This window comes from Triturus cristatus, chromosome 3_2 (genome assembly GCF_964204655.1).
Source record: "Triturus cristatus chromosome 3_2, aTriCri1.1, whole genome shotgun sequence".
NCBI lineage: Eukaryota > Metazoa > Chordata > Amphibia > Caudata > Salamandridae > Triturus > Triturus cristatus.
In genome coordinates this window covers 881,909,994-881,924,258 of record NC_140584.1, presented here as the reverse complement: position 1 = coordinate 881,924,258, position 14,265 = coordinate 881,909,994, and the positions used below count along the sequence as shown (strand labels likewise).

The following is a 14,265-nucleotide window of genomic DNA, read 5'->3' as shown; positions in this document are numbered from 1 at the left end:
TATATACAAGAGGTCTCGAATGCCTAACCTAACAAGTGTGGACCACATTAGCTCTAGTTATTTAGTGCAGGTCAACATGTTTCTTTCCGCTAAGTCTAAAAAGATCAAGGTAATTCGTCAGGACCGTGAAAGTACCAAAAAGCTACTCTTAAATTGACAGGTGTGTGCACCAGTATTACTTGGTGCCTGGCTGTCCCAAGCGCAGAAAGGTAATTGTGTACCTTAAAGCGGTTAAAAGTACCGACCTAAAGGGGGAACCGAAAGGGGAGGGGGGGAAAAAGGAAACATTAAAGCATAAGTGGATTATACATCTTAAAGGCAATAAGATGCTCATGGGTGTGCATGCCTAGTGATCGCATGCTTAGGTAGTGCCTAGGTAAATCTGGTCATGTGGCCAGGTACTGTACCGCAGTGTGTTGGTGACGGTAGTTGTTCATAAAAATAGCTGTTGGAAATCGATAGCCTAGAGAGAATGAATGTGACAGGCTATTAGTGTTGATACCTACGTCTGCTTTAAAGCATCCAGGACTGTTCTCTTGCATCAGTGGTGTGATCACAAAAAGTATTTCCAGTTTGCATTAACATCTTAAAATGTACAGTCTTTATTTTAGGTTCATATAACAAATGCAGGATACAGGTTTGTGCTCCACTTCAGTCAGCAGGCCATTCCTAACTGTTTTAGGACATTTCTCAAAGAAAGGCAAAAATTCTATCTTCTTCAGCCCCATTCCATAAAGGAAATGGAAGAAGGTTACAGAGATAGACATCAATGAAGACACAACATAGGACAAATGTAAGTCTGTCGATTAACCAGTTATATGGATTTGTTGCTTTGAAGTTTGTCAGACTATTTTCAGATCTGTCCTAGAGACCGCCTTGTCATCTCATAAGCACCATGCAAACAAAAACCTACATAAATAAAAAATACATACATATGTGCAAACATAGAGGTGCTTTGGTTTAGAGCTTTTCATGCATTGATCTGTTAAATTTGGTTCACATCTTGCTTCGGCCCACCACAGCACGGCTCAACGGGTTAACCTACTTAAGCCATTGGCTTTCTTGCACTGTGAGCGATGGGGTTTTGCCCCATCACATTCGTCTAAAAATAAGTGTTCTTTAGTGTACTAAGGCTTTGGGGGAAATAGTTTACTCTGCCATTGCTTTTGTCTTCTTCCATTCTTCTTCCATTCTTAATCCTTTTTAGGTTTTGCCAGGACAGTGTGCATACGCTGTCGGTATAATCTATTGTTTACAAAAAAGCTTAAAACTAGCTTGGAGCCCATCCCTTACTTGCCATTGGTTGGCTCTGATGTCACTCTCGTTTCATTGCTTCTTATTGGTTGGTGCCTCCTTCTCGCCTCGGCATACCCTCCTTGGGCTTCGTGTGTGTCCCTGCTGTGGCACATCAACCAAATCCTGTCTGCAGTAGGTGTCCTTCTACCAGCCGCAGACTTCTGCAGATGCACTTTTTTTCCATGCACTCTTATAGAGTGCATGTCTTTGCAGTCCCTTAGTCCTCCCGCTGTTGCTGCTCCCTCCCTCCTCCCCCACCTCCCTTATGCTACGTTCCCCCTGCTCCCCTACCATTGTTGCTTCCTCCCCACTCCTCCCACTGTGCTTTGTTTCTTTCCCAACTCCTGCCATCCTCCAGCTGTCCATTGTTTTTTTCATACCCCGCCCTCCTCCTACTGTCCATTGTCCCCTCATCTTCCTCTTTTCCCCTGCTGGTCATTGTTTCTTATCCCCCACTACCCTCCTCCAGTTGGCTGTTGTTTGTTCCCTGACGCCCATCTCATGCTGTCCATTGTTTTTACTCCTTCCCTCATTGCCCTCCCCACTGTTTTGCTCATATTGCACAGCAGCACAGTCCTCTGTGCATCATGGTTTCAGTGGCTGCTGATAGTGGACGAGGGGGCGGGGGAGATAAACCACTTACCTCCATACGTCTCTCATCTATGATCTCTCCTCAGGAAGCAACCAAGCAGGAAGTACAGAGGCTCCTCTAAGCTAATCACGACGCTGGTGTCAACATGACAGCAGTGTCATGATTTGTCTGTGCGCCGTGGTTCGGCACTCAGACGGGGACTAGGAGGCTGTGTATGTTCTCCACCCAAGCTGTGAAATACAGCCGGTAGAGACCATGCAAAGTGTGCATGACTGTTTGGCCGGTCGTCTTGGGCCAGCCAAACAGTCATGCACACTTAAGTGCACATATTTCCTCCTCCCTCTGCTGGCTGTGAAGACAGCCAGGCACACCTCAAAACTAGTTTCAACACAGAAGAATAAAATTATAATAACATCCTGTTATTATCATTTTATCTTCCCTTTTTTTCACTGCTGAAAACCAGCGGGCGATGCTCCTCCGCCTTAGCTCTCCATGGCTTGAAGAAAAAAAGTACTATGACGTGGATACTGTTGGTCGCACCATAGCACTTTTCTTTGTTTTTTACAGCAGCCTACAGGGCTAGTGCAACATGTCTAGAAAAAACATTGACCAAGCCAATTGATCTCGCATAGGAGACACCTTTTTTAGTAATCCACGTCAGATTAAACCAGGGGTCTGCAACCCTTTCTGTAATGAGAGCTACTTATGTTCTATGGAAATCATCCGGAGCCTCTAATATTAATGCTCTAATAGTGACCACCCATCCAAGATTGTCAGTGGTGATCACATCAGTGTATGAGGCAGGGTTTCTAGCACTAATGTAAAACAAAATCCTTTGAGAATTTGAAGTGACTGTACATGGGTAATACATAAAACCTATATAGCTGCAACCCCCCTTGCACTAACGTATTAATATAAGTAATAAACCACCCCAGCTTAATATTAGCTTTAAAAACATTTTGGAAACACAACTATTTTGTGCCAAACATCAACATAGGAGTTCTGAAAATAGACACATTTTCATCTTAAAAACATGCTTTTAAATTTTAGTATTCATATAATAATTCAACCAAGCAAAAGTTTCTATATTAGTAAGCTGGGCTGAACACACAAAATCTACTCGCAGGGTGCTGAAGAGCAACTGGTAGCTCTCGAGGTACTTGTTGGAGAAACCTGGATTAAACTGTGGCTTCTAGTCACAGTAAATCAAAGGCAATGGGCCAATAAGAATTCTATTTTCCTGTGATAAGCATTAAAAAAAAGCATTTTAGCACATGTTCTAAATGGCCTGAACGGAGTAAGACCCTGGCCTCCAGTCTGAGTCAACTCTCTCCCCAGCAGCTCCGCAGTGCCCTCGACGTGCCGCAGCAGCGAGACCTCCTCCTGGTGAGGGTTCGCTCCTGCTGCCAGATCTCCTCCTGCCAGATTCCTGCCTGCCTCATCGCTCTGATCAGCATTCACCAGGTTTTAATTTGTCTCCCAGTTTTAATTCACCAGTTTTATTCATTTACCTTTATTTAATTTTAAATCTAGTCTATTCTTTGGCCAGTTTTCCCGCCGCGGCTGCCTCTGCGGCCCCTCCGCCCTGGACAGCCCCCGCTCCCACCTCCAAGCACCTTGTCCCGCCCCCCTTTCCTATTATATTGCAGCCGCCGTGGGGAAGCGCGAGTAAGACCCTGACCTCCGGTCTGAGTCAACTCGCTCCCCAGCAGCTCCGCAGTGAAGTGCCCTCGATGTGCCGCAGTAGCGATACTTCCTCCTGGTGGGGGTTCGCGCCTACTGCCAGATCTCCTCCTGCCAGATTCCTGCCCGCCTCAGCGCTCTGCTCTGCTCAGCATTCACCCAGTTTTAATTGATTTTCTCCCAGTTTTTTAATTCACCAGTTTTATTCATTTACCTTTATTTAACTTTAAAGCTAGTCTATTCCTCGGCCGGTTTTCCCGCCGCTGCTGCTCATGCGGCCCCACACCCCTGAACAGCCCCCGCTCCCAGCACCTCACCCTGCCCCCCTCACCCTATTTCATTGCAGCCGCTGCGCGGTCGCGCCTAAGGCACGTCACTGCTGGCAAGTCTGCTTACGCCCATCTGTGCTCCGACTGCGGCCAGTGCCAGGAACGCTGGATCTACCCCCCCAGCACTACACCCCCGCTGCCCTTCTTGCGCTCAACCTCAGTTGCAGCTGAGCCGTAGACGGAATCAGATGTCCATTCACGGACTTCAATTTGTGGCGATTGTAGAGACAGCACCACTCCTCCTTCCAAATCATATCTCCGTCCCAAAGGATTAAACTAGTATTTCAACATTTGATGTTGGCCATCTGCATTTGCGACAACAGGAATCCTTTTCCTACAATTTAAATTGGTTCCCCAGGTCCCCAACCCCGTCTGTCCTGATGAAGACCCAATCTGATGCGTAATAATTGGCACAATTATCCCAGGGTCGAAACGTCGACGTTACATGTCCTATGCGTCACATGCAAATCCACTTAGATAACGAGGAAACTTTGAACCCTTAAGTGGCTTATGTATTGTAAATAGGACCTTGTTTGTTGATTATTTTTATGTATTGTTCATTGTACATATTCGTTATATGTGATGTGTTTTGTGCTAAGTATCACCGTTTCACTAATTGTTTCACTACATCCTGTGTTTTTTGGTTGGATTACCCTGTAAATATTTTTGGTGTTTTTGATACATTAATTAACATCATTCTATCAAGTGACCTGGATTCTGTCCTGTTTCTTTTGGTCTGTGTGTGTCCTTGAGAATCTAAAGTGTATTCAGTACCTATTAAGTTAGTCCGTTCATTTTCCGACAGAACCATTGTTTTTTGCACACAACCCCAGAAGAGACCACAACTGCCAGAGATCGACGCCAAACACCACCCATGGCCAGTTCCTGCCGACATTCCTTCACCATCAACAGCTCCCCCATGACTGCAGAACACACGCCGGGTGCCCGGACCACCGAAGCCCTGACGTGCATCCTCCTCAACGTGCGCTCCTTCCACAGACACACCACTGAGATCTGGGATCTGCTCAACACCCTCTTGCCAGACGTCACCTTCTTCATGGAAACATGGACCAACGCCGCCTCCGACATCGCCACGCCCATCCCCGATGGATACAAGATCCAGAGAAAGGACCGCCCCCACCGCCCAGGAGGAGGATTCGCCATCACACACAAGAGCTCCCTCTAACTCTCCACCTCCAGCACGAGCGACCCCTTCTCCAACACTGAGCACCTCCACTTCCAGATCTAAACCAGCCCCAGAACCACACCACGCGGGACCCTCGTCTACAGACCCCCCCAGGCCTCGCACCCTCTCCGCCACCACCATTGCCGACCTCATTGCAGCCCACGTCTTCACCTCCACGGACTACATTCTCATCGGAGACCTGAACTTCCACCTCGATAACTGCAGTGACCCCGACTCCACACCCTCCTTGCCAACCCTCGCCAACCTCGGACTGAAGCAACTCGTCACCACCCCCACCCACAGAGCCGGACACACCCTCGACCCCTGCTTCACAGGAGGGACAAACCTCAACTTCAGCCACACCACTCAGCCCGTCTGGACAGACCACCATTGCGTGCACTTCACCTTCAACACCACCACCGCACCCAAACCCGGCCCGCCACGAAGGAACTGGAGCAAGATCACCGAGGAACACCTCAACACCACCCTCCTCCTCGACCCCCACCTCCGCCACAACCGACGCCAACCCCGCAGCTAAAGAACTAAACCGCTGGATCTCTGGCTGCTCTGACAACCTCGCACCCCTCTGCCACCCCGCCAAAAAGTGCCCCCGGAAGGTTTCCTGGTTCACCACCGACCTTCAAGAAGCTAGGCGCTCATGCAGACGCCTCGAGAAACTCTGGCAGAACAAGAAAACCCCGAAGAGCAGAACAGCTACAAGAACGCCATGAATGAATACCACCAGCACAGAAAAGCCACCAAGCGTACCTTCGTCAAGAACAAAATCCACACCAATGCAAGCAACACTAAAGAACTCTTCAACGTCATACAGCAGTTCACCAAGCCCCCCAGCGAAGCCGTGGATGTCACACCTTCGCAGGACCTCTGCAACCAGCTCAGTGCCAAATTCTACCTGAAAATTAAGACCCTCTACGACAACTTCAGCAAACAGATGCCGGAATTAACCCCCCTCACCACCTCCAACAACCAGCCGACCATCACCACTTGGAAGCCTGCCACCACTGAAGACACCACCACGACCATGAAGAACACCCACTCAGGAGCCCCCACAGACCCCTGCCCACCGCACATCTACCACAGAGCTGCCGCCGCCATAGCACCCGAACTATGCCGGACCATCAACGCCTCCCACAAATCCGGTATCTTCCCCGACAACTGGAAGCAGGCAGAGGTCAAGCCCCTACTCAAGAAACCCTTGGCTGACCCAACGGACCTGAAAAACTACAGGCCCATCTCCCTCCTCCCCTTCGCAGCCAAAGTCACCGAGAGATTCATCAATGCCCAGCTGAACACCTTTATCGAAGAGAACTCCATCCTCGACTTCTCCTAGTCCGTATTCCGCAGCACCAAGACCGTCCTCCTCGCCACCACCGATGACATCCGCATGCTATTTGACCAGAGCCACACTGCGGCCCTCATGCTACTAGACCTTTCAGCAGCCTTCGACACCGTCTCCCACCGCACCCTCATAGCCAGACTCCACGACGCTGGCATACAAAGAACCGCCCTTGACTGGATCCGCTCCTTTCTCTCCAGCAGAACCCAAAGGATCAGACTCCCTCCCCCCCCCCTTCCTCTCTGAACCTACAGAGATCAACTGTGGAGTACCCCAAAGTTCCTCGCTCAGCCCCACGCTCAGCCCCACGCTCTTCAACATCCCTATGACCCCCCTCGCCGTTAGCTGCATGGGCTCAGCATAGTATCTTACGCTGACGACTCCCAGCTCATCCTCTCTCTCACAAAAAACCTCAAAGACACCAGACTCCGCTTCCAAGAAGGAATGAAAGACGTCGCAGCCTGGATGAGCGACGGCTGCCTAAAACTGAACTCGGAGAAGACAGACTGCGTGTGACAGCTCTTGGTGGCCTCCGGCCCTCGGAAACCCACCCACCCAGACTGACCACGCCTGGAACCACGGTATCATTCTAGACTCCTCCCTCACCTTGACCTGCCAGATCAACACCGTCGCCCCCACCTGCTTCAACTCCCTCCGCATCCTCCGCAAGACCTTCAAGTGGATCCCCCCCGAAAGTAGAAAGACCGTCATCCATGCACTCATAACTAGCGGACTGGACTACGGAAACGCCCTCTATGCCAGAATCAACAAAACCCTGCTACACAAGCTCTAAACCATCCAGAACACTGCAGCCAGACTCGTCCTGGGAACCCTGCGACACGAGCACATGACCCAGCACCTACGAGACCGCCACTGGCTCCCCATCAAGATGAGTGTAACCTTCAAGCTACTCACCCACGCCTGCAAGTCCCTCCACAACATCAAACCCAAAATACCTCAACAAAAGAGTCTCCTTCCACGTACCCAAAAGGAATCTCCGCTCCGCCGACCTCGCCCTGGCAGAGACCCCGCGCATACGCAGAACCAGAGCATGTGGAAGAGCCTTCTCCTACGTCGCGGCAAAGACCTGGAACAAGCTCCCAATCAACTTCAGACGCTCCCCTACTCTGCACACCTTCAGGAAGACCTCAAGACCTGGCTCTTCGACTGATCCAGAGCTGCACCCTTCCCTCCCCTAGCGCCTTGAGACCCTCACGAGTGAGTAGCGCGCTTCAAAAACCCCTGATTGATTGATTGACTCATACTATTCTATTATAATTATGTGCAATGTTTTTTTTTTGTATTGTATACTTGCAATAAAATAAACGTAACAATCGTACCAGCTTGCCTAAGCCAGGTCTACTGACCTTGCCAATTTTTAATCATCATTTTGAAGATCGTCTAGGGATTGTATGCATGTGTGTTTGCTTTGCGCTCTTACGTCACTTATTAATGTCAGGTTTCTTCCTCCTCAGTCACTTTTAAGTAGGAACACTTAAATTAACCAAGAGGCTAGGAAACTATTTCCCGAAACCTCTGAACAAACAGTTGTGTGAGAAAAGCTTTATTTGTGTAACTTGACCTTTTAACAGTGAAGACATACTTTACAATCCTGCTTCCGCCCCCGTTAGCTGCTGGTCGCTTCTTTAGTGCTTGGACGGGGCTTCCTGCTCCCACCTTGTTTCTAACTCTTGCCCCTTTGCCTTGCAGTGCAAGCACGTCCTCGCCATTTACCTCAGCCAGGCCCTGGGAGCGTGCCAGGAGCGTAGCGCGTCCGACCAGCAGATGAGCCAGCTCCTCCTGGCGAGAGAGGATGGCGCGTGAGGGTAGAAGGCGCGCGCCGAGCGCCCGAAGAGATCTGCGTATACTTCAGCGCCATCATCCTTCACCCGCTAGTGTTGTCATGACAGCTGATTACAGTGCGCTCTTCGGAAACAGTCTGTGGAAAATTCTATTCGTCGAAATGCTGGAGGCCCCCGTGTGTGCTTCTGTTTGGAGACTTAACTTTGCAAACGAGAACACGAGTGTCGAGGCGCCGCCGCTCTGCTAAGACCGCATCTCAATGTCCTATCTTGGCAGGGCTCATGGGCCAGTGAAACATGTCTCCCATCTCCCCCATTGAGCCGCCCATGACTGGGAAGAGGCACTCACTGCGGTGTCCTGTAACAACACTGTACGTAAATCAGAGGCGGCGGCCCCTCCAGTCCTCCCTCATGGAAGAGGCCACTCAGTTTCGTGGCCTTCATCACTGAAGTGGAAGAGACCACCTAGTGTGCTGGCTGCAGGCGTGAGATCATTACCAAACTGAGCTGGATTTTAATGTGTGGTGAGGGTGTCTCCTGATGAGGGGTAGTGTCAGTTTGAAGGTGTAAGGCGAAAAGATTGTTGACTAGAGGCCTTCGAGCTACTTTAAAGTTGTGTGAAAACCAAGCCTCACCCCTGTGCCCGACCTCTTTACTCATCTGCAGTCAACCAAAGCACCAACACTCATTCAAGTAGCAGGTCATGTTTTCAGGTTTCATTTTTTGTTTTATGTTCAAATAATATTGTAAATAAAAGACCTGCACAAGTCAGATGTTAAGACTGAATATTTAAGATAACGTTATGTATTCCTTTTACTGAGCTCCACTAGTGTGAATACCAGATTCTAAACCTGAATTTGGTACAGCAAAGAGAGGCCATGTTTTGTATTGCTCCTCAATATTCCTATGCCCTTGCATACCACTTGAAAACAGGGAGAAATTATGTTGGGGGCCTTATAAAGTAGAATTATAAATGGATAAAAATTAAACAACACATCGGTTTTTCTGCTCAGGTTTCTGAGTGACATCATATGCAACTTCAGCTTTGCTCTCCTCTATTTAAGGTCACTCATAACCCTTCAGTAAGCAGCATTCAAGTAATTCACGGTTACCTGTCTATTTCTGTATGTTATATATGGGTTCCACCCCCGTTTATTATCTTAAATATCCTTTTTAGAATGTTATTTACTGTGGTCACTGCCCCCCAGGCACAAGGTAGCCCCACAGGCCAAGGAGATGGCCAGTACACAAAGCTCCCAACCCAACAGGGCAGACAGCCAGTCAGCAAACATGTTCTTCCTTCCCACAAAAAGAACCTTTGAAATGAACAATTCACTGCCTGCCAGGCAGATAAAACACTCCATGGGCCAATGCAAGCAACAGGGCAATGAACAGTTGCTAACACTTTTCATCCAGCTTAAAGCCCTTGGGTGTAATTATATATCCTGAAAACTGCACAGTAATAGTGTGGACAATACATTTAATCATTTTCAGAAGAAAGAGCTGTCAGTCATTGTAAAGCTGTTCCAATATATGATATGCGAGCTTTTAATGAGCCTGAATAATTCAAAATATTATCTAAATAGACAAAACAGAGTACATCCAAAAATCATCTCAATACTTTATTAAGGTACTGAAATGCTGCAGGAGGGTTGCAGAGTAAGGCATGACCTGAAATTCGAACAACCACAGCTCAGTACAGAATGTCATTTCCCATTCATAATCTTCTCAGACTGACTAGATATTAATCTCTGCTGAGAGCTAACTGCATGAATGTTTTTGCATTTCTATTCTGATCAAACAAAACAAATAATACTGTAGCAGGTCTATACGCAGTATGTTTTTCAACCTTGTCTTTTTGGGTATAAAACAATTTGAGGAGATTAAGGGGGTGAGAGTGCCTAATTAACCCATTAGCCAGTTTGTCTAAGTACTTCTTAAAATATTATGATTCTTATTTAGTGAGCACATACACTGACCACAAGTTTTTTGTACACCTGTATTCACATCGCTCTTACAATAATAACTGTTATATGGAATTAGCACATTTGTTTTTTTCTTATCAGATATACACATATCTCTAAATCCCTAACAAGACTAGAGAATTTGCACAGCCAGTGGCTGATAATATACCAATTTCTGCAAGCACCGTACAAGGAAAACTGTTCAGATTTACATGTAGTCAGACTACTAACTTTGCAATTACCAGAATTTAAGTGAACCTTCTTTGCGGCTTAATCTGTTCAAGTTTCAGTCCATCAAGGAGTAAACTTCTGGAGCCCCCCAGAAAAAGCACTTAGAGTCTCAGGGTTGACACAGAGACCAACAGGTAGGTCTAGATCACCGTAGCTCCTTTAAGGTTGCTAATCATATCATCTAAATGTGGACCTGAATGCTTTTCCCATTTAATCATTGTATTAGGAATCCACACATCCTCACATATTCTGATGCTCTCTGTATTCTTTTTTGTAGCAACAACAATGTTAACACACATGGTGTTGGACCTTTGATAGGCTCGATTATGATGGCCTGCTGCATCAATTATTTCTTCCTTCTTTTTTTCTATAACTGGATGGGAACTCTTCAATGCATTTATGAAACAGGCATTATTGGCATAATATGCAAGGTTACTGTCTTTATCAATTTCCCTAAACTCTTTAACAAACTCAGATGGTTTTTAAATCCAGGATGTACAGTTGTGAGGTTGAAAGCATAGCCAGCAGCTCTATCATTTGAGCCTTAATGCTCCTCAGCAAGCATGGACACATTAACATATGTTGAAATCTCTTCCAATTTTCCTAAACAGGAAACAAAATGTTTTGCCCCCCAAGGGAATACAAGTACATTGAATAAACTTAACATTAGCTTTTCTTGCATTTCATGATATTTTGACACATGATTTTGCATTTAGCTCCTCTATCGTGAACAAATGTCACTTTGAGATGTCCAACCAAAATGTCAACAAATGCTGTATTGCTTATACATTCTTTATACATTCTTTTTGTATTAAACACATTTGTCCAGTGTTGGAAAACCACTCCCACACTAGAAGGGGTGGTGGTGGTCTTCCGGACACACTGTGGTAGCTTGGCTCGAGTGGTCAGGAAACAGGCGCAGTGCTAAGCATACAATATACCCATACAATAACCCTGCGTGCATCCGTTCCAAAAACGACTCTACACCGTAAAAATTATGAAAATATTCTTTCTTTATCTTTTTCTCTTAGTTGCTGATTGGAAAAATGAATAGGTCAATCACAATATACAAATTTTAAATAGTGCAGGTCAAATAAATATTATCTGAAGATTCAATAAATAGGGATGATCATAAATACAAGGGACATAAATATCAGTGCAGGTAATACAGGCAATTAAATATTTTGAGGCAATAAATACTGTACCAATAAATATTGTACACCATCAAGTCCTGTGGACCTATAAATATAGTGCAGCAATAAATAGGTAAAAACTCAATAAATACAGTACCCCCAATAAATAATTAAAAGTATACAGCAACACTCATGTAATCAGATGACACTTCAATTCTTAAGGGCTGATTTGGCCCAGGCACAGCTTGTAGGGTTGTGGAAGGCTTGAGGGGGGGCTACTCCCTGGCTGGGACAAGGCTGAGGCCTAAGCTGAGGTAGATCAAAGGGGGGAATACCAGTGCCCTGGCTTTCTCTCTCCACACAACCTCTCTAGGTTAGTCCCAGTTCACCCCTTGCACAGTCAGGTTGGTTTCAGCACCTCCCTAGCCCCTTAGAGTAGTCTCTCAGGTCTCCACAGGGCCTTAGGCGCCCTCTACTCCACTTACTGCCCTTTTTCTGATGTTCCGACGCCGCTGGAGTCGTGTCGACGCCGTGAGGCGGTTCCGGTTCGGTCTCGGCGGCCTCGGCACAATGTCAGTTCTTTGACGACGCCGATAGGCGGTTCCGGTCCGATGTCGGTGGCCTCGGTTCGATCTCGACCTCCGATTCGACGGCGTCGGGCAGTCTCTTCACGATGTCGACTTCGGGCGGCTCCGGTCCGATGGCGCTCTCGGCTCCGATGACGTCGGCCGGCCTGGCCTCGGTGTCGACTTCCGGCGACTCCGGGGTGCGATCCTCACCCCCGACCTCCGGTGCTCCTCCTCTCAGGTTCCGGGCGACTCCGGAGTGCGATCCTCACTCCCGACCTCCGGTACACCTCTACCTCGGTCTCCGACGACTCCGGAGGGCGGACTTCACTCCTCCGATGACGCCGCTCACTCGACCTCGGTTCGCTTCCTCCTCGACCTCTGGTATTCCTCACGACCTCCGTCGGCGCCCTCTCACGACCTCAGGCGGCTCCGGGTACGACGTCTGCTACTTCAGTCAGCGCCGCTTCTCCACCTCGGGCTCCAGGTCTCAGGCTACTCGACGCCGGACTCCAGGGAAACCAGTTCTCAGGTCAGAATCTTGCTGTTTTCTTGGTTCTAAGGCCTGTTCCTGCTGTCCAGGTCCTTAGGATAAGTTTCTTCTGTCTTCTTCCCACACAGGGCTATAGGCTGGGATCCATCAGTAGGGACAAGTATCAAGGGTGGGTTTATGGACCCCACTCCAGGCACAAGTTTCCACCCCTGCTGCTTCACTCCTTCCTCCTTCACTGTTGTGCTCCTCTCTCTTCACCAGTCAGGTGCCAACTGCCAGCTCCAACTGCCAACTGCCTCTCTTATCCTCCCAACATTCTAAACGGTCTCCAACTGTCACAAAGTTCTGGAATCTCCTGGAATGTTCTGGAAGGTGCTGGTAGGTTCCAGTGGATGCTGGTGATGTCACAGGTGGCCACCATTTTGTGCTCCAGGCCCTCAGACAGAAGTTTCAGGGGTAGCTAAAATGGCTCCCTGAATCTGTAGCAACACGAAAAAGTCTGGTGGTTCCCAAAAAGGAAAAATTCAAACAGGGTTTGAGGCAAAAGTGGGACAAAATAAATAATGATGAGGAGGGACCACCCAAAGGGCTGACAGGTCTAACACGCGTCCCCCCCAGCTGAAAGTGGGGAGAGCTACCCAACCCCTTGGGAGTTCTCATCACTAAGGCGGAAATACCTTGAGAGACCGTCTGCATTGGCGTGGTCCACTCCAGGCCGATGTTCCACCTGAAAGTCCATCCCCTGTAGGGAAATAGACCACCTCAACAACTTGGGATTCTCCCCCTTCATCTGCATCAGCCAACGAAGGGGTCTGTGGTCGGTCTGAACAAGGAAGTGCGAGCCAAACAGGTATGGCCGCAACTTCTTCAGAGCCCATACCACTGCAAAGGCTTCACGCTCTATTGCACTCCACTTCTGTTCCCTGGGAAGTAGTCTCCTGGATAGGAAGACCACGGGTTGATCCAGGCCCTCTTCGTTGAGTTGCGATAACACTGCCCCAATGCCATGTTCTGATGCATCTGTCTGGACAATGAACTTCCTGGAAAAGTCTGGGGCCCTTAAGACCGGGGCCTCGCACATGGCTTTCTTCAATCTCTCAAAGGCTTGCTGACAAGCCTCCGTCCAGACTACCCGTCGAGGTTGTTTCTTGGACGTGAGCTCCGTGAGGGGGGCTACGATGGTACCGTACCCCTTCACGAAGCGGCGGTAATATCCCGTGAGGCCCAAAAATGCTCGGACCTCAGTCTGTGTCTTGGGGGGTTCCCAGGCCATGATGGCCTCGATCTTCGCCTGGAGGGGTTGCACCGTTCCCCTACCCACCAAGTGTCCAAGGTACACTACCGACCCCTGCCCGATCTGGCACTTGCTGGCCTTGATCGTCAATCCAGCTTGTCTCAGGGCCTGGAGAACAGCTTGCAGGTGACGCAAGTGATCCTCCCAGCTGTTACTGAAGACGGCTATGTCATCCAGATAAGCAGCAGAGAAACTCTCCATTCCGGTGAGGATCTGGTTTACCAGGCGCTGAAACGTGGCAGGTGCGTTCTTGAGCCCAAAGGGCATCACACAGAACTGGTAGTGGCCATTGGGCGTGGAGAAGGCTGACCTTTCCCTTGCTCCATCAGTCAACGAGAT

At 48.5% G+C, this 14,265-nt stretch overlaps 1 protein-coding gene across 5 annotated transcripts in view; it reads left to right on the top strand.

The window, feature by feature from the left end:
* Positions 1-9,014, top strand: part of ZSWIM7 (zinc finger SWIM-type containing 7) — a 536,971-nt gene extending 527,957 nt beyond the window's left edge. For 4 of the 5 annotated variants that reach the window (XM_085649257.1, XM_085649259.1, XM_085649258.1 and 1 more), the window contains one exon: positions 8,154-9,014. In XM_085649257.1, coding sequence (XP_085505383.1) covers positions 8,154-8,267 — 114 coding nt within the window. In that variant the 3' untranslated portion in view covers positions 8,268-9,014. The remainder of the gene's footprint in view (positions 1-8,153) is intronic. The other variant, XM_085649261.1, reaches the window with a different exon arrangement.
* Positions 9,015-14,265: the final 5,251 nt, after the last annotated feature.